Below are 27421 nucleotides of genomic sequence, written 5' to 3' on the forward strand. Positions count from 1 at the left end.
ACCTTTTAGTCCCATACACACCAGCACGTACCTTGAGATCCTCGGGCAGAGGTCTGTTGTCTGTTCCAGAGTCTCGACTGAAAACTAAAGGGGACAGAGCGTTTGCTGTCAGGGCCCCGAGGCTCTGGAACAGCCTGCCCGAGGAAATCAGGTCGGCTGAGTCAGTGAACTCTTTTAAGTCCCTTCTTAAAACATACTTTTATAGGAGAGCCTTTCCCAATTTTATTAGACTTTATTTTATCCCTTTTATTTTATTGTATTTTACTAATTTTATATTTATCTGTATTTAAGTCTTTTCAATGTTTTCATGCTTTTATCTTGTATTGTTTTTGTATTATTGTCTCTTGGGTATTATTGTCTTTACACTTGTTAAAGCACTTTGTAACTTGTTTTTGAAAAGTGCTCTACAAATAAAGATTATTATTATTTTGTGTACATAAAGCCTTAGATCTTTGAGTTCAGCTCATGATGAATGGGGGCAAAAACAAGTGTGTTTATAATTTTGTTTAGTGTATAAACATAATATATATTATTGGTAAGTTCAATCTGATATAATGCTTTTATAAACTGATTATGTGTTTTGTATGTAAAGTCTTCACTTTGCCAAATAAGTGGCTATTGTATCTGTCAAATAAAAAATAGAATAAAACTACAATATATTAAATGTCTAAAAGTACAAAAGCCTAGAGATTGTACTGAGTAAATGTAGTAAATGAGTAAAATGACTTTTACTCAAGTATTTGCCACCTCTAGTAATATTGATGCCATGATGTTGAGGTGCTTTAACATTCAGCACCATGTCTATTAAAGCTGCTCTATCTCCCTCTAGTGGCTGTCAGAGGATAGTGCATGTTCAACACATCCTAGACAAAGTTTATGCAATAGTACTGGACAGGTACTTATGTACTGCAGGTCAGGAATTGTACTGAGAGACATGCTAGAGATGAGAAAAAAAAATGGCATTGTACTTTATCAGCTAAAATGCTAAAATGTTTATTATTGCATTTATTGTTTCTGCCATACAAAGTGCAAATAAAACAAATGTGGTCTGATACTTTTAGTTACATTGCAAGTTAATGTTACAAGTCATCTTGAAGATGTTAGTCATACAAAGCGGCATTATAATGCGGACACACAAACAGAGTGTTAGCTACATTTAAAAGACATTATTTGGTATCATTGTTTAAAAACAACTGATGGGCCGTCTCTCGCTCACTCTCACAAGAAAGTTTTGCTGTGATGAACTTTGACTTCACATTAGCTTCCTGTTTCAGTGGGTTGATGGCACAAAGACAACTTAAAAACTTTGAGAAGAGGCACTTCAGGTGTGGTTTCTGTTGTATTGCTTGTTGCCATTGTTTACGCGTCATCTCCACCACAGAGCAACAGTAAGGTCTTTCGGTAGTCACCGCTTGTATCTCCCTGTAACAAGAAAGTTTCGTAGGTGTAATGGTAACTTATGCAAGTGTATGTATGTGTGTAATGCAATTTATTTGTGTATTTGTGTGTGTGTGTGTGTGTACCTTGATCATGGAATACAGCGAGCAGGCAAACTTCCTCCTGAACTCAGCTCTGATGTCCAACATGTCCACCTCACTGCGAGTCACCATCACTCTCATCAGGGTGGCATCATCAGTCCCTGCACCCTGCAACAAACACATATTTTGAAGGTACTGTGACGCTAGTTAAGATGCTGACCGTGAACCACGAACTCCCTGGTTCAAATCCGGTTGGATTTCCTGTCATCTCTCCACTATCTCTATCCAATAAATAAATATATTCAATTAATTGATTTTTACTGGAATCTGCATTATTTGTAACTAACAGAAATTAATATTTATTATTTGCAACATCAAAGTTTTTCCAGGTTTCATATGACAGAGATCATAAATGCTAAAAATATTCCAAACAACTAACTGGCCTGATTGATTTAAATGACAGTCTTACTGAGATTGGAATAAGCTGAACATAGTGACAACATACTTCAGGAATTTGTGTAAAATGATTGACGAGACATTTCCCCATTTCATTTGGTCTTTTATTTAGCAGCAATCTCTTGGATTTAACTGGAATTATAATGTGTTATTACAACAGATTTTACAGTAGTTAAAACATAACACTGATGTGGTTTTCCATCTCAGATATCTTGTATTGTCTTACCTTCATTGCATAGTACAAGGTCTCAGCAAAATAGCCTGGAACGCTCCTTGCACATTGCACTTTAACAGGCAAAGATTGAAAATGTGTCAGTATTAGTCATTTAAAGTCACCATCTCTCAAGAAGCTGACAATAGAGCAAGTCTGCAGTATGGAGCTGTGTAGTTTCATACCGACAGCGAGAAGAAGATCTCTCAAGCTTCCGGATGTTTCCCTCTTGATGCTCTCCTCCATCTCATATCCAGACAACTTCATGTAAGCGTCAAATACTGAAACACAGTTTCAGAATTAGTCTGGCGATTGCATGACTCTGCAAAATAATTACAGCAGCTCTCTAATTCTTGCTGCAATCCTCAATTCTCAGACACACAGACAAACCTTTCCTGAGATGTTCTGCACTGCGGTTTCCCAGGATGGTGACAAATGATTGTTCATCAGTGCCAAACTTCTGCTCTCCTGCCTTGAAGAGGGCCTACGACCACAGAAACAAATGGTACACATCACACATCGTTTGTCCCTCAAAAATTCAGAAAAGTAAACAAACTAGACTCTCAAGGGGCACTGCACCAATTTCATGTCAAAGTCAATTTACAAATCAAAGGTTGGAAGTAACGGAGAACACTTACTCAAGTACTGAAGTACAACTTTAAGTATGTCCTTTTTATGCTACTTTATACTACATGTCAGAGGAATATATCGACGTATCGACATATCAAAAATTTGATTTCAAATAGCAGCATCACTAAGGTTTAACTTTAATTTAAAGATTTACAGCAGCAAAAATATACAAATCAAGTTCTTGAGAACATTAAGTCAAAAATCTTAATCCTATACTGCCATAAATAATGATCAATGAGTTGCAACTTTTCCAGCAACAGTTTAATACAGTGTTTATGTTGTGGTACCTTAACAAAAAACAAACTACTTGTGACATCGCTCTGAATCCCTGATTGCATTTGTCTACAAGTCATGACGAGTTCAACCAAAGACAGTTTTTTTTACTTGTTTAATTTTAATAATTTTTAGAGACCTGAAGAGGTAAACTGTTCTGGTAATTCACAAGAAATATGAGTATGAAATGTGAAGCAGTAGAAATATATTCTTTCTGCCTTCCTTAATCATCCTGCAACTTCTGAGGTACTCTTTGCAGTAACACCCACAATGGGAATCACTGGTTTAATACATCCAATGACATTAAAGGGATAGTTAGCAGGGTATTTATTACAAAATCTCTGATAGTAGACAAATGTATATTGCCTCATACCACCCATCCTTACTTTGGATTGTCTTCTTGTACTAAACTAGTGCTGAAGAGGAATGAGCAGATTGAGCTCTCTCAGAGCCTCACTATACTTTGTGGTCACATAGCAGATCAAATCTCTCAGCAATACGTTTGATAGTAATTCCAACTGAACAAGTTACAGCAAAGTATCCTCAGTACTGGAGATGTATCATACATACAACATAGTTTACCCATACTCTTCCCCTTTACCAATATGTTTAGAGATAATAGAAATTTAAAGATAATTGTGACTTGCTCTCTCTACTAGAGGGCGACATGAGACCAGATCCTTTCCACAAATGTGACACTCACACCTTCAGACAAGGCGACAAAGACACCATTGATGGTGAAGAGAAGAAATATTAACTGACCAGCAACAGCAAAGGACTTACCTCAGCATCGCTCTGAATATTTTCCTGCTGGATCCCCGTCTGCCTGTTTGCCTGAGGAGAGACAAAACATCTCTGTTAGAGAGGAGAGGAAACGGGGATTAAGAGGAGAGACAAGGATTGAGGCAAGAATACAGTAGAGAAAGAGAAGATACACAGGACAGAAGAGAGGAGAGGCAACAAGGATTGAGAAGAGACACTGACACAGGAGAAATGAGGAGAGGAGAGGATATACCTGCAGCAGAATAACCAGAAGTCTCTGGAAGTGACCTGAAGTGTCACCGCATACATCCTTTTCCAGTTCGTGATCGTACTCTGAGGAAGACACAAAACACACTTGCTGTTTTATTTTAGCCCGGATCGTGAAAAATGTTTCCCAACTTTTTGTCACACTTTTGTAATCTACGGCAATTAAATGTTTGTCCATATCTGTCTATGAGGAAAATACAAAATACATGAAAAATGACACATATGCCTATAATAATTTACAAATATTTGGTGATTCAAAATAATACTATAGATAGTAGTCCTATAATATACACTTCAACGCTGTTTTACTACTTACTATTTAGAATAACCAATAATACACTGTGTTTACACGTGAAGTGAAGTGTAACCCCTATTTGTTTGTACCTTTTCATGATAAGTCTATGTATAAATAATTCACAGTTTTAGAAATGTCTTATTTCAGCGCCTGTCTCTGATTGGTTAATACGTAGACCAAGTTGTCTGTGCTCAATAAAGCTGTGACTTAACACAATTATTTTTATATTTTGTAACCATGTTTAATTTTCTATTTAAAAAAAAAAAGGAAGTATTCTGTAAAGAAATAAAAATGTCCCGTGTGCTTGGATTAAATAGCCTAACTGGGCATTTTCAAGAAATAGACTAATTCAACTGCTTGTAAACATTTTTAAATATGTTCTCCTATTGTTAAAACTGGTGTTTATCATGCAGTGTGTGTGCGCATTACCTTGTTTATAAGCAGCGATGATGTCCTTCACCTGCTGAGGTGTTCTGGAGGCGAGGATCTCCACCAGGACCTTTTCATCTGTTCCTGCCCCCTACAGGTCAAATATGGAAATGTGATGAAACGACATTTGAGTATCCAGCTACTCTGACTGCTTAAATGTATGTCTCTATTTAGAAATATCTGGCTAGTGCAGCAAGTACCTTGATGGCGTGGTGGAGGGATGTCACATCATAAGTGATGGGTGGGGTCATCAGAGCCACGATCAAGGTCTCAAATTTGCCACCCAGCTCTCCCTTCAGATCATGTATCAGATCCTGATGTGAAGATACATCATGTGTGTGACTACAATGTAACGTTATGCAGTAAAGGATTTTTGGTTGTCATGTGTAGCTGGATTATTTTGCTCTGGTTGTGTATAATCCTGTCCTGACACATGGATGGATTTTCTGTTGATGATCTTTGTCTGCACTGACTGTAATGGTTCGACTGTGTCAAGTTGAAGCTTTGATATTGTGTTGGGTCTTCGAGTTTAAAGGCCCCAGTATGCTTCAAACAAAGTGCTTGTCAAATCGTCCAACAGCTTCTGAAACAGACAGCAGATTTGTGGGGGTCCGACAATCCGGCAAATGGTATTTAGTCTGTACTTTTATTGCTCTTGAACACTGATGTCAGAGGCTAAGGTGCCAACTGCTCACCAGAAACTGAAATTAACATTCATACACATTAACACACAAATGGCATAATTTCGGGTTCAGTATCTTGCCCGAGGACACTTCGACAGAAAAGCAGGGGGATCGAATCGTCCGATTAGCCGGCAACCCGCTGTTCCTCCTGAGCCACAGCTGCCCCGCCACAGCCAATTTATGCAGCAACTGGAGAGAGACTGCCCAAATAATCTGAATAGTAAAGACCCCTGATGGCTAAATAAGCATAACAGCTTATCATGTTGGGAGGTAATTATTGCCTGCACAGTGGCAGCAGTTTCTGTGCAGCTTGTGTTAAAGGAATAGTTCAACCATTTTGGAAATATGTTTATTTGCTTTCTTGCTCAGAGATAAATAACATCAATTCATGTTATTAGCCAATCATCTCAACTACTCATACCCGGTCTTCCGTTCCACTCACCGCCAGATTGTAGACTAAGTGGCATAATCAGTCTTGGTCCAACCATTAGCAAAATCACTGGTCGGTTTCAGTCCTGCCTGGTTACCTGACTTTTGCCTCTGCCCCACTCCGGCTGGCCTGGACACTGGATCTAAGAAATGGACCTGAATTGGATCTTGGATAACTCTTTCAACTGGGACAATCGTTGGATTTTTCCCTCCTCCTGCTTGCCCTGTTTTGCTACTTCGGCTGCCCCTAAAACCTCAGCCAGAAAGAGGCTATAACGACCTGCCTTCGAGTGTGGCAATTCAAAAATGGTTTATGCCTTTAAATGTGGTTGAACAACACATCGTACAGCAGTTCATTTGAAGCACAGTGAAGACTAAGTTGTAATATGTCACGTGGTTTAACTGCTGTTAAGGAAGTCCAACCTTTCCAAACAGAGTTTTGTAGGCGGCCTTGATCTGCTGCCTCTGGGGGTTGCTGCGAGCAGTCAGCAGCTGCAAGATGGCAGCCTCGTCAGTCCCTATGGCAAACAAGCACCATGGTTACTCACCCAAGCAGCAAGTTTTTGTTTATAACTATTCTCACAAAGTTACACACATTACGAAACAATTAAAACTTTAGGTCTAGGTGGACTTATTTCACCCACATAATATATACAGCCTTCAGTTGAGGTCAGCAGCTGTGTTTGCTCACAGTGACTCATGTTTCAACTCTGCTCATGTGTTTATGACTCACTGCTGTCCGGGTTGAGCTCTCTCATTGGTCTGCTGGAGTTGTACTACTGACTGACACGCCTTCACTGGATCAGTGCTGTGCTGACAGCAGATGTGCATACACACAGGCATCCTTACCCAGCCCTTTCATGGCCTTGTGCAGGACCTCAGCATCTGTATCAGCATTGAAGTTTCCACTGGCTTTCACAGTTCCTCTGCTGGCCTGTAACATGGAAGAAACGGACATAGGAGGATTATTATAGTGTAAATTTTTCCAAGTTGTCTTTTTTTGTATGGCAGCGATGTCCCTGAAACTCAATTTCTGAATACTTTGAGATGTTCTCCCAACAGCAGTATACATCTAATACTACACAGAACCCATAAGCCCGCACCTAAAGCAGACTATATCTAATGGGACTTGCAGACACTGACTTATGTTACATCTGCCTAATATTGGACATTAACCACTATTCGTCTTCCATTGACCTGTCTGCAATCTCAGCAAACCTAACCCCTTCAAACCAACCAGCAAACACATTGTACTCTTGCTAACCAAAGCAAAATCTTAATTGTAGTTTAAAAAAAAAAAAATCTATATATCCATGTCGCATAAAATTTTGCTGAGGTTTGTCATTCATTGGAAAATTTAAACACTTTTCAAAAGCCACTCAGCAAGTTTTCTGGGAATGTGAAGACCATTCTTTTTTCATGGCCATGGTCATGAATGGTCTTGAATGTCTTCTTGCAGTTGTTAGATCAATAAAAATAAATAACTGTTATTATTCCTGTAGTCAGTGGATTCAAACAGAGTGTGTGTGTGTGTGTGTGTGTGTGTGTGTGTGTGTGTGTGTGTGTGTGTGTATATATATATATATATATATATGCATCTCTCTCTCTGATAAGATACTTTCCGCCTTCCCCACTTACAGCACATACTTAATCAGTCTCTAGTGTCATGTTTAGATAAATCTGAAATTACATATCTCAGATTCCTTATGAGAATAAACATTCCTCCTTATTCCCCTTAATAAAATTACAAAATGTATTTAATCGATCTCTAATTTCATGCTTACATAAATGTACATACGTTCCCACATAATTGTTTAGCTTTTGAACTGCTCTTTACATATAAGATTTGTTCAAAGATTCATGAAGTGAAACGAATTGGCAACTCAGTCTGATTACCAGGCTAATAATTTACATGGAAAGTATTTTAGAACAGCACAAGGATCCATACCGAAGACAGTAAGAATGTGATAAGACTGGAAAAGCATTTACATTAACATTGATTTTTTGTTAAAGTCCTTCTTTCTGTTACAATGTTGCATTCATTCCAGACACTCCCTGTGACACATTAACAAATAGCAAAGTGGCTGCTTCATGTTTCAGGGGGAGAGATGTTTAGAGAGGAAAACCACCGTAATGTCTCTGGAATTCTGACCCTGAAAATCTGGAAGGAAGGAAAAAAAAGTGGGACGTCCAAAACGCTGTTAACAACCAGGATTCGGTCTTTTTCTGCAGTAGGGAATGCCAAAATGTCTACGAGCTCTGCTTTTTCATAACACACAAAATCTAATCAGCATGCAGATGGCTGCTCGGACAAACAGCTGAACAAAGAGACATTTGCACAGCAACACAACACAATGCAGATCATTTTAACTGGAATGTTAGACTCAGCTATAGCTCCTATAGGGAGTGTTAAGTTGGGTCCTATGGTGCAAGACATGATTTGAGGCTAGGGTTCTTCTGATGGAGGTATACTGACCCTGACCATATGTAAACAGAGGCTGTCACAGCTGGTAGCTATGCTATAAACCAGAGAAAGAGACACCACACAGGTCTTGAAATTCCCCTCCTACATTTATGGACTGTTGTTGCCATTGAACATGATCCATGTAGTCATGATAGTGTGAATGGAAATCCCCTATCATGTTGCCAATAATGTGTTTTACTGCTAACTGCACTATTACTGTATGTTGTGCCTGGATGAATTAAGGCTCTCAAGGCTAAAGGGAGAGAGTTCCAGAGCCTTGGACCCACCACACAGAAAGCACGATCACCTCTTGTTTTATAACGTGATCTGGGAACAGTTAAAAGGTCTTGGCCAGAAGACCTCAGAGAGCGACTAGAAATGTGTGCATGCAACAGATCCTGGATGTAAGAGGGAGCTTGACCATGCAAGGCTCTGTAAGTAATGGTTAAAATTTTTAAATGTACTCTAAAACCAATTGGAAGCCAATGAAGAGCCTTAAGCACAGGATTAATGTGCGATCTCCTGTTGGTATTAGACAAAAGCCTTGCAGCTGCATTCTGTACAACTTGCAGTCGGTCCATGGAGGATTTGTTTAGACAAGTGTACAGTACATAAACAGGAAGGAAACAAACAAAAAAAAAAAGGTCAAGGAGTGCTAGGGAGAGCAGCTCCTGCAGCAGCATTGATTGAACAGCCCTCAGGCAGCTCAACTTTTTTTCCTTCTGAACCCAATACATAGGGTGCTTCTCAAGTCTCTTATTTGTCGTTTCCTCGCTCTTATTTGCGCTCCGAGGAGCGATCTCTGAGGAGCTATGAGCGAGAATACATCAGTACATTCTTAGCAAGAGTCTTTTACTGACCGTAATGCCCCCTTATTGGGTAGCCGGTATACTGATTGGATGCTGCAGCTGATCAGACTGATCTGATACATCAGGACATAACATTTAACTCAAGTGTATCACTGCAAAGTCTTAGGCTATATTTGAGTTGTTTTATGATTCACTGTCTGGTTAAAATCTGAGTTCATTGTAGGCCTGAACAACAAAAGCGCCACACACCACTTCCTTCATTTATAAGAATGATTTTTCTTTCTTGTCTTTCTCCCATCAACTTTTATGATGGAGACAATTAATCAGAGAGAGTTGGAGAGTCTGTCAGCAAGAAATACTTTTACATAACTTATTGTCATTTCAGTTCAGTCACATGTGAGGCTGGTCACTCCTGATTTTATTGATTGGTGTAAATCCTCCTTTTTAAACATTAATGTGGCAAAAACAAAAGAGATGTGCATCGACTTCAGAAGAAACCCCACTGTCATTTCCCCTGTTGTAATGGACAACCAGCCAGTTGAACTAGTGCAGCAGTACAAATATCTTGGGACTGTGATCGACAGTAAACTGCGCTTTGAGTCCCAGGTTGATGCTGTGTGTAAAAAAGCACATCAGCGCATGCACTTTCTTCGTAAGCTTCGCAGTTTTAATGTCGACACTGTTTTTATGAAAATGTTTTATTCCTGTTTTATTGAATCAGTTCTCACTTTCTCTTTTATCTGCTAGCACAGGTCACTTTCCATTAAACAGAAAAATCACATGCAAGATATCATGAAGGTATACAGCAAAATTGTTGGCACACCCTTAGATGACCTACATGACCTGTATAAGGTCAGATCCTTGAAGAAGGCGAGAGCCATCCTGGCTGATCCCGGTCATCCTTTGTGGGATGAATTTATGCTGCTGCCATCCGGGCGCAGATAGTCTGCCGCAATGCAGAACAAACAGATTAAAAAAGGTAATTCATCCCAGCTGTTATCACCATTGTTAATAATACCCTGTAAATTCAAATTTAAATTATGTTGTACTGTGGTTGTGTTTGTTGTGGTCTGATAAATATATTTGTTACTGCTGGCTGTAATCCAAATTGCCCCTCGGGGATAATAAAGTTACCTTGTACCTTGTGTTTAGTCCAAATAGTAAACACATAGCATAAGGAGTCAGACAAGTCACTAAACTGCACTAAAGTCTCAAACTTTAGCAAAGGAAAATAAAGTCAGCACCTCCAGCCATCTCACCTACTGCATCTGATGAAAGCAGCCGGCGGCTCCGTGAGCAAAATCAGCTGATGAAAGAATAAATGAAAGCAAAGCTACGCTAAAAAAAAAAATTGTTGGATTGATATGATGGAACGATGATCGATCAGTGATGACGAGTGATGTGACTTGCAAATAAAATGTATGCAGTAGTGTTAAAGAATCAGAAAAGGAAATAAATGGAAAGCCTAAAACTGAGCGTCGACTTTGATGCGAGTTACATCATCTTAATTTCCCTGAAACATTAGCCTAATAAATCTAAAGACAATATATCATCTGGGTTATTCACTAACAAATTCACAATCAGAATCAATAAATATAAATTCAGATAATAATAATAAGCCTTGTGACAGCCTATCATGTGCAGGAGTTTGTTAAACAGGTAACAGCTACAGAGAGAATCATGCTTCTCTGCTCTGATCACTGAGACTTTATTAGTATCAGAACAGTGCACGTGTGCTGACAAACTCCATCAAAAGTCTCTACAGCTGTTAGAGCCGACTGACAGCTGATCCAGCTGTGACTAAGACCCAACGAAAAGACGCAAGCGAGGGAAACGTGGATGTAATTAAGAGACAGCTGCCGCCGGCAAGCGAAAGTACTCCTTAAACGATGTATCGATGAAATAATCTGTAGAAGCTTCAAGTACTAAAATCATCGTTAGCTGCAGCCCTAATATTTATTGACAAAGATTTGATCATAATTGTTTTAAATGTTCTACCTCACATTTGTGAAATGATCCACTGTTTGTCATCAAGTGTTGCCCCCAAAAAAAGGGTTTAAATCACAAATAACCATCAGAGTTCTTGAACTTTCACTCAGGAGCTAAAAAGCAGCTTTTAAACTTGAAAGAAATAAAGACAAAAGATAAGAAACCTTTTATCGTGATAACATTTTTGGCCATATTGTCCAGCCCTAAGTACACTATAATTATAACAAATCTGATATTTAAAAATGTTTTCTGTAGTTTTATACATTTGACTCTTATTTATCAAACCTTTAACATATTTTGTGGCACTTTTGAGCAAAGTACTATTTCTAACAATAACAAAGTTTATTTTTATACTGCATTCTTTCACGGTATCTTGATGAGGTCTCAACATAACAAATGTTAGGGATTATCTTTGATTATTTTATGCGTTTCTTAAAATAAGGGAAAATAGGAATATCACCCGATATATTGGCAAATTGGATTTTAAAGAGGTAGTATTATGCTTTTTCCCTCTCCTTTATTGAGTTTATATCTTTTTTTGTGCATGCAAGAGGTTTGCAAAGTGAAAAAGGCCAAAATCCACCCCCCAAAGGGAGTTCCCATCTCTCACAGAAAACACTGCTACGAACTGCCTGAAAACAGCTTGTTTGTAGTCCAGCTGTTTCCCTTTCACACGACACACAATTTCACACACCCTCAAAAACACCGGTGTAAAAACACTTGAGCTGCAGCACAAACCTCTCCTCTCCCTTCCAAACACTAGCTACCCTCCAGGCAGTAAATGGACATAAAGTTGTTACTGTGATGTAGAGACAGAGCTCAGTTAAAACTTTATGGATGAAAAATACTTTTGTTAAAAATTAATAACTCACCACTCTGAAAGTCTTGTTCCAGTCCATGTTGCTAAGCTGGTAAGGGGAACTTATACAGCTGAACCGAAGCCGTGTTTACAGGCTTCTCACTGACCCGCCCTTCTCTACTTCTGATTGGCTAGTAGTCCTTAACAAGGAACTGCGTATGTGCAACTCCCAACAAATATCATGTAGAGGCAAGATGCATCACTCCATAGCTAAAACGATTGTACTGGTACAACCCCTAAATAAGATTTTGAACCTGAAAATGAGCACCTCTTTAAAATCCTTAAATCCTCAAAATCGGTATCGGACTTAAAAAATCCCATATCAGTCGGTCTCTAGTAGAAACATGGCGGCGCCAAATGTACACCCGCGGTGTATGTAGATAGAAATGGCTCATTCAAAGGTAATAAAAACATAACGGTTTATTATGTAAGGTCTTTATACACAACTGAAAACTAAGTTATGTAGGCCTATATTATATTGCTTTTTTGTCAATAGATCCTCTTAAATGTTTCATGCTAGTGCAGGTGCAAACAAGAAGCAAATTGTCTACTTTGCAGTTGCAGAAGATTTGGCGAAAGAAGACAGTAATACTACAGACAAATAACCACGCCTGAGAAATTTCTTTTGAATGGACTGAAAACGAGGTGCAACTGTTACTGAAAGTAGCACGGTCCAAAACGACTGTGGATGCGGAAAACAGACTGGGAGTCCTCGCAAATCAAATATGGCAACATGCAAAGGAATGCGCTCCATCAGGCTTTGGCAGTACAGACATGGTGGTTTGGATCTTAAGGAGACAGTCTGGTTTGCATCCCCAGATCAACTCCACCCCGACAATGAGAAAATGAACTGATTCTCCTTTAAGAGGTGGCTTTGAATAACAGGCTAGATGTGGAAATGGGTTTTAAACAGAGAGAGGGAGAGGTGGAGAGACAGAGAAACCCACTGACTGGACTTGAGCTCAAATGAGTCATACACTAAACTTTTCCAGCTTCCCCAAATGAAACTTCTTTTCAACCCCGTCCCAACCTCACACAAACACTAACTGTTATAAACTGGAAAGTTTCATCAATAAGTGTCCATTTAACAATTTCTGTGTTAAAATACACTTAGTTTTAACAATAACATAAACACGGCCTATATAAACAGTTGTTGACACAACACATTTTCTACATTTACAAAAGATAACAGGCCTTTTATGTTTAATTTCAACTGAAAAGTTATCTCAAGTTTCACCAACAATGAATAAATATTGACATTTTGTAAACTCTAACCTACAAATCCTTCAATTAGATAAAGTGGAGGAAAAACGTGGGCGTTGTCTTAAAGTTCAGAGGGTATAAACTATTGAGTCATAGCTACATTTCCATAAATAACGGATTTTTGCTAATACCATTTGAACAATTTTTATTTTAGACATCAGTCTTTTATAAAGTTTGCCGTATTTCTTTAGGTCGACTGCTGAAACATCTGTGAAATAAGAGTGACTCACCATTTTGACAGTATTGGAAGTTTGTTCGGCGGTAAGAAGAAAGTCTGTTCAAGAGAGAAACAAAATTATTTAGCAACGAAATACGAAACACAGGCTCCCAAACTCTCTCTAAAGAGCCGTGTCGTTAATTTTGAAATTATCTTTTTCTTTCTAGTCTTTGTCCGGTGCCTGTCTTGATCTAGGCTACTCCCCATTCTAGCTTCAAAAAGTATAGCTGTCAAACATCCGTAGACCAGACATGGCAGCCTTCTTTCCACAGGTAGCTAAATTCTGGCTGTCCCCGCTCACCTGGCTGATGCTGCTGAACTTTTATCTGGACTTTCCGGCGATAAAGAGAAAGTGTTCCGGTGATTTAAGCAACTTACCTCGGAGTTGCAGCAGTCAGAATAAGCTCAGTGAGCAGACGGAGAAACCCCGGTAGTAAGAGGAGAGAAGAAGCACGGACAGCCAAGCCGCGGCCCACACGAAAATACTCTCCGTTGCGCGCGTAGTGGGCCACACCCAGGTGCGCAGGGAGCACTCTGGGAAATGTTGTTCGTGATATCCTGAAGCTGCAGTTTTAAACAAATAAGAGATTCTTATTTCTCCAGGGTTCATACAAAGCATAATCTATCTAAAGACATGAATTCCTGTGATATTCATCTGGCAGCTCGAATTACGTCTTCAGTGTTGACTTCATCTCCAAATCCAGAAGTTTTCCCTGCTGTCCTGTTTAAAAATGCATAATTTTGTATAGTTCCATTTTCGGTTTTGTGTGATAAGTAACTAAAAAAGACTGTTCAGGGTTTTCATGGATACACAGTAAACGCAGGCCATATACCACAATAACCAGCTTTTCACACTTAATTTCTGTGAAACTCCCTTTTTATATACAGTCTATAGTAACTCCAGTGTGTGTGTGTGTGTGTGTGGCCCATTTAAACGTTTTCCATCTGAAAGATCCTATCAAAACATAAACATTTTGCTTTGTTGATAAGCTTTTTTATGATTACTTTATAACTCTTATTAGTTATGACGAGTGAAGTTTGCACTGTCAATCTGGCTTACCATAGGATTTCTCAGATGTTCTTCATGAAACACTGTGCCCTGCCCAAAATAGTGACCTAAGACCAATCAAAACTATTCTTGAACTAGTGTTGAAAAAAAGAGTTCTTATACCCCTGTTAGTACATAAAAAAATCAGTGTTAACAATGTTTTTCCAAGGATCCAAAACAGAGAGCAAAGACATTACAAGATCTGTTGCAATGTCAGTAATTAATAAATCATTAATTAAATGTATTTAAGAAAAGCACAAATGTTCATTATAGGGAATGTTAACTTTCAGAGGGCTGAATATTTCTATGCATTATATCACTGAATTAGGCTATTACTAATAATACATTAATGTAAACGGCATTTTAACATAATGTAGATGATAAAAGTGGCTATCAGAGGACAGTGTATGTTCAACAGATACTGATATTCTACATGTGTACTGCAGGTCAGACGTTTTACTGAGACATGCCAGAGACAAGAAATTGACATTGTACTTAGCTAAAATGTTTATTATTGCATTTATTGTTTGTTATTGCATTTATGAATTTTGACTTTGTGTTAGCTTTCTGTTCCAGTGAGTCGACGGCACAGTGGGTCAACTTAGAGAAGAGGCACTTCAGGTGAGGTTTCTGTTGTATTGCTTGTTGCACTGCTTGTTGCACTGTTTACGAGTCATCTCCACCACAGAGCAACAGTAAAGTCTTCTCGTAGTCACCGCTGGTTTCACTCTATAACAAGAACACACTAAGAATTTAACAAAGGGGTCAAAAAAAGCTGTGTAAAACTTATGTAAGAATGTGTGTATAGTACATTTCAACAACAAGGTAATTCAAAGTGCTTTACATAAAACATAAAAGCAACAGGGAATTATAAAAAAAAGTTTAAAAGCAACATAAGGAAATTGAAAAAATACACATTAAAATATAATAAAAGTGACTATAATTGAGTTACAATTATTTTGAAAAGAGAATAAAAAGTATTTAAAGGTACTTTTATTGTCACATACACATACATGTTGCAAGCATGTTGTTGTTTATTTATGTTGTGTGTGTACCTTGATCATTGAATACAGCGAGCAGGAAAACTTCTTCTTGAACTCAGCTCTGATGTCCAACATGTCCACCTCACTGCGACTCACCATCACTCTCATCAGGGTGGCATCATCAGTCCCTGCACCCTGCAACAAACACATATTTATAATGACTGTATGCCCCATAAATGTGTAACAATTATTTTGAGAGAACAAGCTTCTGCTAAGGCGCCACAACTCTGTAAATATTTCGAAATGGTTCATGTGCATCTGGATCCAGATCTGCATTAAAATACAACAATTCTCAACTGTTGTGAAACATGTTCATGATACATGTACCAATTTAGATACGTTAAACCTGCAATCTCTGATTTTTTTTGTTGTGAACAAAACAAAGACAACAACAGTTGATTATTTACACATCAAACAGTTACAGAGCAACATTATTATGCACTTAGAGTGTTTCTGTTCTGTCTGGCTCTTTAGTTGCTAAATGCTCCACTTTGTTCACCATAGTCACTAAATGTGTGTATCTGCTGTTTGGTGCTGAGCAGGTAGTGTACACTGGGTTTTGAAAGGGTTTTTTTCTCCAGTTAAACACCAAAAAAAAAAAAAAACTAACTTTTAATGGAATTTCATTGAAATCTGTTTTCAGGCTTTATTGGTATCTAAGAGTAAGTAAAATTGATAATTTACAGGTCTTACTTGAACAAGATCATAAGTGCTGTAGTGTTTCCAAACAACTAACTGGCTTGATTCATTTAAACAACAACTGGTGAAATTTGAATATATTAAACATATGGAAATTAAACAAACTTTAGGAACCTGTGCTTAATGAGTGTCCAACCATTTCCCCATTTCTTATGTAGCACAATTTACAATTTATAAGTTTTAAAAATTCCAAATTGAAAGCCCCAACTGTGATGTAGATTTGGTATTTTATTTAGCAGCAATGTTTTGCATTTAACTGGCATTATAATGTGTTATTACAACAGATTTTACAGTAGTTAGACATAATATGTTCTACACTTGGTTATCCATTTCAGACATATTTTGTTGTCTTACCTTCATCGCATGGTATAGGATCTCAGCAAAATAGCCTGGAACGCTCCGAGCACACTTCACTTTAAAAAGAAAAAGAGAAAGCACAGGCAAAGACTGAAAATGTGTCAGTATTAGTCATTCAAAGTCAGCTACTCTCTAGAAGCTAACAACAGAACCAGTCTGTAGTATGGAGCTGTGTAGTTTCGTACCGACAGCGAGAAGCAGATCCCTCAAGTTTCCGGATGTTTCCCTCTTGATGCTGTCTTCCATCTCATGTTTAGACAACTTCATGTAAGCGTCAAATACTGAAACACAGTTTCAGAATTAGTCTGGCAATTGTGTGAAAAATAATTACAGCTGCTCTCTAATTCTTGCTGCAATCCTCAATTCTCAGACACACAGACAAACCTTTCCTGAGATGTTCTGCACTGCGGTTTCCCAGGATGGTGATAAATGATTCTTCATCAGTGCCGAACTTCTTCTCTCCTGCCTTGAAGAGGGCCTATGACCACAGAAACAAATGGTACACATCACATATTGTTTGTCCCTCAAAATCAGAAACGCAAACAAACTAGACTTTAAAGCATCAATTTCACATGTCAAAGTCAATTTACAAGTCAAAGGTGGGAAGTAACGGAGAACATTTACTCAAGTACAATTTTAAGGCATTTTCATTCTATGCTACATTGTACTTCTTCTACCATAAATAATGATCAACAACTTGCAGGTTTGCCAAATAGTTTATAGTTAATAGTTTGTTGTGGCACCTTAACACAAAACTAGCTCTTTTTGTGACCCTTCATCCCTGATTGCTGTTGTCTACAATTAATTACCAGTTCAAACAAGTTTAAACACTTTATCTATTTATTTTTTAGAGCCCTAAAGAGGTGAAAAAACTTCAGCTATAAAATTGTGACTGCCTCCCTCCACTAGAGGGCGACATAAGACAAGCCCCTGGCCACAAACACATGTCACAGCCACACTGTGAGGCAAACACACCATTCATGGTGAAGAGAAGAAATATTAGTTTTTCTCAATTGCTTAAAATCTATAGCCAGGGTTTGAAGTAAAATTTAAAAACTCCATTTTTCAAAAAGCACACCCATTTCCATAAACTCTACACACAAATCCCTTCATTTGTCATTGCCTACACCATGTGGTCATTGAGAAAATACATTCAATATTGTTCACTCAATCAGCACAGGTTGAGCTCAGTTGGCACACAACTTACCCAGGTGGAAACTAGGGATGAAACGGCATGAAAATTTCAAATCACGATTATAGTGACCAAAATTATCACAGTTATCAGTATTATCACAGTATTGTAAAAATGTGCCAAAAAAATATTATAATGTACTGATACACACACTGAAACCATTTCAACAAGTTTTATATTGAAAACTACAAATACAATTGTCATTTTGTTTGCATAAAAAATAAAATAACAGCAAATTCCTTTTGTAAACATATGAAAATCATCCAAGTGTGCATTTTCAAGATTTTATATTTTATAGGTAAAATACAATGACCCCTTGGACAATTACATGAAAACAAATACATATTTTGAAGACAGTGATAGTAACTGTAATGAGCCCAAAAACTGACATAAATACAGAGGAGTCTGTAGCGTTTCTAGATATGCTGGTTGGTTGACTAAACGTGTAATCATGTGCAGTGGACGAATAGACTTACACGCTGTTAGCAAGTCAGAGAGACAAACCAAAGCAAAATGTTAACTCACCCTGCGTTCACTAAAATGTTATGTTCTTCAATCAAGTTTCACTCAGCGCTCATAAAAACTAAAACTTCAGAGTAACTGAAAAATCTCCGCAGGGTTGTCATTGACCCAAACAAACCCACGTTGCATTCTGTGCATGCGCGCCTGCTTCTGGGAGTTGCTGCACAGTGTTTGCCGTGAGATTATAACAGCGCGGTTAACCATACCCGGTTATCATGGTAATTAAAATGTGCACGTTAATAATAACCGTCGGGAATTTTACCATGGTTTACCGTTGAACCGGTAATCCTTTCATCCCTAGTGGAAACACAGTCATTATTGATAACACACCAATCTGAAGCTTCAGTAGATAGATAAAAGGGCCAGAGTCAGTTCATTCAGTTTTGGAATGGATCCAGAGAATTCTGAAGGAAGAGGTGGAGGACACCAGAGAGGAAGAACAGTAAGAAGAGGAGGAGGAGGAGGAGTATGGAGAGGGGTAAGAGGTGAAGGAAGAGGAACAGTAGGGGCCACTTCCACTCCGACACACCACCTGGGAATGGTGAAATGTTAGTGTAATTTCCAAATTTAAAAATCCTACATGTTAACCAGTAGAGACACACAGAACTCACATTTGAAAGAAAGGTCCCACATCGTGCAGCAAAGGGTGTTACAAACCTTCAACAAGCCGGCATCGGTGCTCACTCGGCGGGAGAACCACAAGCAACATTACTAATAACCGTTTTTGTAGTATGGTGAGAAGTTGTGGATTTGTGTTTAGAGTTTCAAGAAAAAGAGGTATAACTTCAAGAAATGTGTTTAAGCAATCGAGAAAAACTGTAACTGACCAGCAACAAATGACTCACCTCAGCATCACTGTCGATATTTCCCTGCTGGATCCCCGTCTGCCTGCTTGCCTGAGGACAGACAAAACATCTCTGTTAGAGAGGAGAGGGAACAGAGAGGAGACAAGGATCCAGGAGAGGAAAGGAGGAGACATACCTGCAGCAGAATAACCAGAAGATTCTGGAAGTGACCTGAAGTTTCACCACATATGTCCTTCTCCAGGTCTTGATCGTACTCTGAGATAGACACAAAACACACGTGCTGTTTTTTGGATCGTGAAAAAGGTTTCCCAGCTTTTGGTCACACTTCTGTAATCTACAGCAATTATATTTTTACAGGAAACATCTGTCCATGAGGAACCCAAACTAAATGAAAAATGACATACATGCCTAAAAGAGTAGATAGTAGAACACTTCAATACTGTCCCACTATTTAGGCTATACACACACATACAGCAGAATAACAAATAAAACTATACTACAGTCTGCGTACACGTAAAGTGATTTTCGATAAAGCTGTGCTTTATCTGAACTGACTAAGTTTATCCACGGAAGCCCTAAGCAGCCATACATTCAGACATTTTTATTTACTCCATTTTTCCGTAATAAGAAGATAATTTTCTTGGGATCCCGAGATAACGAATGTTGTTTTCCTGAGATAATGGAATATTTTCTTGTGATCTCAAGATAACAAAATGAAAGACTAGTACAGGGGTCAGCAATCTCAGTCAGCAGAGCACTGAACTCTCAATCCGTTTGATCCAAACATTGGGTGAATGTTTTTTTACCCGCTTCAAAAAAGTCATTAATGTTTCACATACTTAAAATAAGTATGTGGTGGAGTGTGTGTGTCGCGGACATTGGGCCACATCCATCAATCTATGGACGCTTATTTACATTTCCCCGGCATCCCCAGGCAGAGGAAATTCCTCCGCTACTCACTCAGGGGAATCCAATCTCACATTTCCCGACAGCTATTTCAGAGGTGTGTAATGCAAGCCACAGACTCTTTTGAATGTCCTTCAGAACCTTTCAAAGATGCTTGACAGGCCTCTGAAATAGCCTTCGGGAAATGTGAGAAGTTCATGGATGTGGACCAATCACACACTCCACTCTCCACATGTGAAACAGTCTCATAATTCATTTGTTGAAGAGGATAAAACAAACACATATTCACCCAATTAACATCCTAAAAATATTTGCCGGATGCCAAACTTACTTGCCAACCCCTGTACTACACTTCCATTTTGTTATCGAGAAAAATATCCCATTATCACAGTAAAATGGAATATATAAAATGTATGAATGTATATGTATGTGTATGTGTATGTGTGTGTGTGCGTTTTTACCTTGTTTATAAGCAGCAACGATGTCCTTCACCTGCTGAGGTGTTCTGGAGGCGAGGATCTCCACCAGGATATTTTCATCTGTTCCTGCCCCCTACAGGTCAAATATGGAAACGTGATGAAATGACGTTTGAGTATCCAGCTGCTCTGACTGCTTAAATGTATGTCTCTATTTAGAAATATCTGGCAACTGCAGCACCTACCTTGATGGCGTGGTGGAGGGATGTCACATCATAAGTGATGGGGGGGGTCATCAGTGCCAAGATCAGGGTCTCAAATGTGCCTCCCAGCTCTCCCTTCAGATCATGTATCAGATCCTGACGTGAACATACATTATGTAGCCTACTTTAATTAGTTCTGGTGCAGCATAAATACAGTGTGTGACTACTGTGTAATGTTACGCTGTTGTCATGTGTGGCTTTACCTAATTGTGTGTTAGAAAATGAGCTAAAAAGGCAGATGCTAACCATTTTACAATAAGATTGTTGGCCTATTTGCATGTAAGTTGATTTAATTGTATATTGCAGTTCATTTTTATTCTGTATTTATTACTTTGTTGATTGTGTACAGACTAGATAAAATGCCCCTAGCTATTCTTTCTGATGCCCCACAACAATCACAATCTGACTAACCTATCCCTAACACTAAAAGTGTGCGCCCTTATTCCTATTTGCACAATTAATTATGTCAAGACTACAAAGACACGCAAAAGACAGTGAATTCTTGGAAAAAAATCTGTGAGATTTAGCCAGGAGGCGGCTACAACGACAAGTGTGGCCATTCAGACCATCAAACATTATGCCTTTAAATGTGGTTGGACAACACGTTGCACAGTGGTTCGTTTGAAGCACAGTGAGGTCTTTTTAAGTTGTTATATGTAGGGCCACGTGGTTTAACTGCTGTTAAGGAAGTCCAACCTTTCCAAACTGAGTTTTGTAGGCGGCCTTGATCTGCTGCCTCTGGGGGTTGCTGCGAGCAGTCACCAGCTGCAAGATGGCAGCCTCGTTGGTCCCTTTGACAAACAAGCACCATGGTTACTCACCCAAGCAGCAATTGTTTGTTTATAACTATTCTCACAAGCTATACATATTACATAACAATGAACACGCTATGTCTAGGTGGACTTATTTTACCCACGTTATTACAGCCTTCAGTCGAGGTCAACAGCTGTGTTTGCTCACAATGACTCAAGTGTCAACTCTGCTCACGTTTATGACTCACTGCCGTCTGGGTGAAGCCCCCAACAGTTATTGTTTAGAGAGGAACTCCCCAAAAAACGATCTCTCATTGGTATGTTGGATTTGTACAACTAACTGACCTTTAACATATCAGATGACACTGTGCTGATGGCCAATGTGCATACACACAAGCATCCTTACCCAGCCCTTTCATGGCCTTGTGCAAGACCTCAGCATCTGCCTTGGCATTGAAGTTTCCACTGGCTTTCACAGTTCCTCTGCTGGCCTACAACATGGAAGAAATGGGCATAATAGGATTTTTCAGTGGTAAATTTGTTATGTAAAGTGTAAAGTGTATGTAAAGTTATGTATTTTATGTAGGGCAGCTGATATCCCCTTATTCTGGACCTCTATGCTGAACTTTGAAATGTTCTTCCAACTGTGATATACAGATGACACAGTACAAAATACTGCACAGAACCCATAATACCTACAGCAGATTATTTTTAATGAGACTTGCACACTCACAACTTCCATCATAACACCATGCTAGGAACCTGACAATAATACAAAAACCTTTATTGAAGTGTTCCCATGATATTGGACTTCAATCGCCATGTTCCCCATGACCTTTGCCTTGTCGGAAGTCTCAGCAAGCTTAAACTCTCAAAACAACCTAATTTTATTCTCTCTAACTAAAGCAAAATCTCTTGTACTGGATTTCGCTAAATTTTTACAGTCATTAATTGTAAATAGCTCCTAACTGTCTTCTTGTTGTTGTTTGATCAATAAAAACTCTTCATTTATGTTACTATAAGCACATTAACATTATTTGCATGTGATAAATTGGTCACTAATCTTTTTTTGTATGCATTTATACCTTCTTAATAAGATAAGTAAGTAAGAGCCAAAGCATTGCAAATTATCTCTAGTCATGTTTAAATGACTTTAATGACCTTAAAATGATACTTCTCACCTGAATAATTACAACATTTTCCTAATGAGTTTATGGTCTCAATCGCTAGTTTCACATCTTCTTCAATACAACATGATGTTCATTTAGTAAATTATGGTCCCATTTAGAGGAAAATAGACCATAAAGCAGAGTATGCTTCAGGGTGGGATTATCTATGATTGACAAGTCATTACCATGGTGACCTGTCAATCAGGCTAGAGCGACTAATACCCACGGCACTGTGTAAATTTAGCGTCCTAGCGTTTAGGAGTTGGATGTTCACCTTCTCTGTTAAGTACATTTAGTTTTAAGACTGTTGTTCGCTACATAAAATTGTCAGCCCTGTTAAAATGACAGTTAACGTGAATTACAGATGCACCTAGCTAAGCAAGCTAGCTAGCTCCACACACAGCAGTTAGCTCCACTGTCTCGTCCAAATATGGTCACGTCCGGTGCCGCTGGTTGCAAAAGATCAACTTGGCGGCACCCTATCGGCCAAACTCGACAAGTATATCCAGCTGCAGCCACAGACCTGATGGAAGTTGACCTTCCAAATATGGTTTGTCCCAGAAGACACCGCACACAAAACATGATGATGTGAATCTCGGCTCACGTACAGTATAGATCCTGATGTTAACCGTTTTATTCTTTAGAGGCCAACAAACGAACTTTAAATACACTTCTGAAAAGTTTTGAGGTGAGAAATCAACTGTGTAGATGTCGAATATCGGCAGTCTGACGAAAATTGACGGCGAATCGAAAATGTGTTCAAACCATGGTGCCGGCTGGTGTCAATATATAGTTGCGGTAACGTTAGCGGAGGCTCACAGGACAGTCAGTAATAGTTAGCCAGCTAGCTCCGGTTACCTCCCCCAGGTCCAGTCACACAGACCACTGCAGCCAACACAGCAGATGTGTGAATTGAAACATTGCTTTATTATTATTATTGCGCTATTTTAACTAATTTGTGCGCGGTGGCTTGTGGGACAAACCATATATGGAAGTTCCACTTCCGTCAACTTCCGCCACATTTGTCTGGTTTGTCTGTGGGCTGCAACTGGACCTTTCTCAAACTCGAGGCTTCACAACAGCAGTCCACAAACCAAGGGGTGATGTCATGATGATCCACTTCTTATATACAGTCTATGTATAAAACACTGTATCTCAGATTTGTTATGTGCATCGGCTCATCAAACACTGTTCCCCTTTAGATGTACTTACTTAACTTACAGACTACAGCTCCAAAAAGTACATGGAAATGTGCACACAAGCTCTCACAACTGTCACAAACTGGCTCTGGGAATATGACAAAGAGGGAGCCCACGCAAGGTATAAAACAAGTAAAATTGATTAAACTTAGTGCAAAGAAGATGCGACAGCATGGATGTGTCCTGCAGAAAGGAAGAGACTGGACTGAATACATGGGTGAACAATCAGCTAAGGACCCTACCAATTCAGCAATTTGACTGCCCAGGTTGGCAGGACAACCTCCAAATAGTGGGAGGGGCGTCACACAACAAACCACTTACACTCTCATTTCTTAACCAGGTTCCCACATTATTGTTTTTGCCTTTGAACTGCCACCTCCATGTTTACATATTTGAATATATAAGATGAAATGAAACAAAATGGCACTTCAGTCTGATTACCAGGCTAATAAATTCCCTGAATGTGGAAAAAGTGTTTAAAACAGCACACATATTCATGGCTGGAAAAACATTTACTTTAAGATTGATTTTTGTTAAAGGGCTCCTTTCTCTAACAATGCTCCACTCATTAGACACTCCCTAACAAGAAAATACAGTGCCCTGAACATAACAGTCAGTGCAAAGGTGTGGCTCACTGATGAAGTGACAACATTTAAGATCGTTCAAAGTGAGGAATGTGCTCTATCTGGCTTTGGCTGCACAGACAGGTTGGTTATGATCTTTTCACTGCATTTGCTAAGGAGATGTCTGGCGCACAGCCCCAGATTCAACCGATTAAAATTAATAGGCTATAATCACATTTTCCTATGGAAATGTTCAACTTGTGCAAAACTCTGACAAAGAGAACTGATTCCGTAAAACTACTGAATCATAACGGATTTTTCCAAATAGGCTAAGGCTACTCTTGGAATAGATTATTTTAGGCATCTGTCTTAAATAAAATTTGTCTTTAGATTCTGTTCTTTAGGTTAACAGATGAAACCTGTATCTTAGCCTATGAAATGAAAATTACTCACCATTTTGACAGTCTTGGAGGTTTGTTCGGCGGTAAGAAGAAAATCTGTTCAAGAGAGAAACAAAATTGTTTAACAACGAAACGTGACAAATACCTAACTCTCTCTAAAGACCTGTAGCCTAATTAATTCCGCAATGATCGTTCTAGTTTTTATCCGGTGCCTGATCTACTCTCCAGTCTAGCTTGAGTGGCGTAGCTGTCAAACTTCCGTAAACCAGACATGACAGCCTTGGGTCGACAGGTAGACCCTGGCTGTCCCAGCTCACCTGGCTGATGCTGCTGATTTTTTTCCCCCTGAATGTTTCAACGATAAACTGAAAGAGATTCGGTGATGTGAGACGCCTCTGTCAGATGAAGCTCGGAAGGCAGACGGAGAGGACAGGTGTGACACCTGTTATAAAACAAGAGAAGAAGGACGGACAGCTGACTCAGGGGCGGGTCTAGATTATTTTTAAGTGGGAGGCAGAGGGTAGAACAACAGTTAAATTAGGGGAGGTCCAAAAGTTACAACAAAAATGAAGGACATCATAGATCTCTCTCTTCATCATTTTCACTACCAACTGTGGAAACAATTAAATTGTAGTTAAACAATGTATTTCACAAATTCATTGTGTTTTTGCTGGCTATACATTTAGCCTACTCTTTGCACTTTACCTTGCAAGACCTTTTAATTTTGCAGAGTCAACCTTAAAAATCTTAACAAATGATTCACTGTATATTACAATAGGGTAACATATTAAACAAATAAAAACTAAAAAGTAGTTAGGCTATATGTTATTTATATACTGTATGCATACACATATTCACACAGGAAATTATTCGGGCAGTGAATTTTTTACTTTGTGTCTGGGTGATGTAAACAGCAGTAAATGATAAAATGTTTTTTATCACCAAATAAAAGTCTAACATTTGGGAAACAGTATTTAAGCACTAAGCATCGATGTAAACACAGAGTCCTCTTCCTCTTATCTTGCTGGATTCTTTGGCTCTGTCAGCTCGGAACATAGTCTGTCCGTCCAGTGCTTGATCCAGGATGTCGATGGGGCAGGTCACTTTAAGATTTGAGCACAACAATTTCTGATTTTTCTGTTGCTTGGTCAACCTCATGTCACATTTAGTCTGACTAGACATTACCCAGATGCAGCCTTCCAGTCATTGGAAGACTGAATGGAAAAGCAAGGTGAGAATATTTATAGTTTGTGAGTAAAAAAAACATAGATAGAGATGGAATTTCTTTAATGAATGATAAAGTGCTGGAATTTTCCTATAGCCTGTTATTCATTTTCAATAGCTACAGGCCTGTTTATTCAGCTGTAACCTAACGGGACTAAATGCCGATGGCAATAATGGAAGATGAAAATATTAATCGAACAGATTAGACATAGTTTAGGCAACTCATGGACCTGTGATTGTAAAGTGACAGTCCGACTCAGTAGGCCTCTTAATGATTTTTTGCAATGTAAAATGTGTCTGTGGGTTATGTGGGTTGTGTGGGTTGTGTGGGTTGTGTGGGTGGTGATGGCGTATAGATAAGATGCTTGCCTGTGGTGTGGTTGACCTGGGTTCAATTCCCACTGTGTCCCTGAGCAAGACAATGAACCCCTTGATGCTCTAGAGCAGGGGTATTCAATTAGATTTCGAAAAGGTCCGGAACATCAAAACGACGAACTTGCGTTATCATTCAGTACTATAACCTATAGTTGTATCAACACATGTTTTTAGTCAACAACGGACTGTCAAATCAAATAATATTTCAGTCAGTTTTCACATCAAACTGGAAGGATAATAAATAATAACTATTCAAATAATAAATTCTAAATTTAAGTAAACTAAATTAAAGTGCCTAATTTTTAGAAAAAATTTAATAAAAAGTGTAGCTTAAAGTGATGAAGTGTAGTCTTAACCAATTTTATAATAAACACTCAACACATCATAACAAATGAACAGCTGTAATGCCTCCTCTTCTCTTTCATTTCCTCTTACAGAGCTACCACTTTCCTACTTTCTGTTGTTCAGTGAGAAACGTGAGCTCCAGCTAGCATATTGGAGATCTGAGATATTCTGGTTTTGAACTGCCCGTGGGAGGAATGTACATGTAAAAATCAGTACATTCTTGATTAAAAGTCATGTGAAATCTCTTTTATCTTTCGTCTCCTCAATTCGGGTGGGTTTCCAAAACGTCTCTGGTGAATCTCGCGGACTCGACTCGCAAGCATCGGTATGCACAGATTTGATTGGCTGAGCAGCGTCACATGAGACGATTGGAGCACATGCGATTGGTCTGTGAGTTTCCTGGTCCTCTAAACCAGTACAGTAAATGCTAGAAAAGCTGCGCGGGTTAAAATAGAAACGCTCCGTCACGAGGTAGTAAGTCTCAATAATAAATGGGCTGTAGGTCGGCGGTCCGGAGAGGACGGCGGCTGGGTCCGGATCCGGACCGCGGTCCGCCTACTAGTGACCTACTCTAGAGGCACTGTTGAAACCAGTGAAACATATTGTGAGTGATTTATTTTTAAAGAG

General features: G+C 38.9%; 1 protein-coding gene across 1 annotated transcript; it reads right to left on the reverse strand.

The window, feature by feature from the left end:
- Positions 1–977: 977 nt before the first annotated feature.
- On the reverse strand, positions 978–25254 carry LOC123969633 (annexin A6-like). Its single transcript, XM_046047208.1, has 26 exons — positions 25168–25254; positions 24903–24946; positions 21925–22009; positions 21463–21557; positions 20749–20862; positions 20549–20639; positions 19357–19436; positions 19221–19271; positions 17046–17139; positions 16847–16942; positions 16659–16717; positions 15618–15740; positions 15233–15291; positions 13893–13906; positions 13528–13571; positions 6763–6847; positions 6337–6431; positions 5002–5115; positions 4802–4892; positions 4064–4143; positions 3832–3882; positions 2536–2629; positions 2331–2426; positions 2161–2219; positions 1524–1646; positions 978–1422 (listed from the first exon to the last, which is right to left on the reverse strand). Exons 2-26 carry the CDS (start codon positions 24903–24905, stop codon positions 1360–1362), a joined length of 1959 nt encoding a protein of 652 aa, XP_045903164.1. The 5' UTR covers positions 24906–24946; positions 25168–25254; the 3' UTR covers positions 978–1359.
- Positions 25255–27421: the final 2167 nt, after the last annotated feature.

This window comes from Micropterus dolomieu, linkage group LG04 (assembly GCF_021292245.1).
Source record: "Micropterus dolomieu isolate WLL.071019.BEF.003 ecotype Adirondacks linkage group LG04, ASM2129224v1, whole genome shotgun sequence".
NCBI classification, from domain to species: domain Eukaryota; kingdom Metazoa; phylum Chordata; class Actinopteri; order Centrarchiformes; family Centrarchidae; genus Micropterus; species Micropterus dolomieu.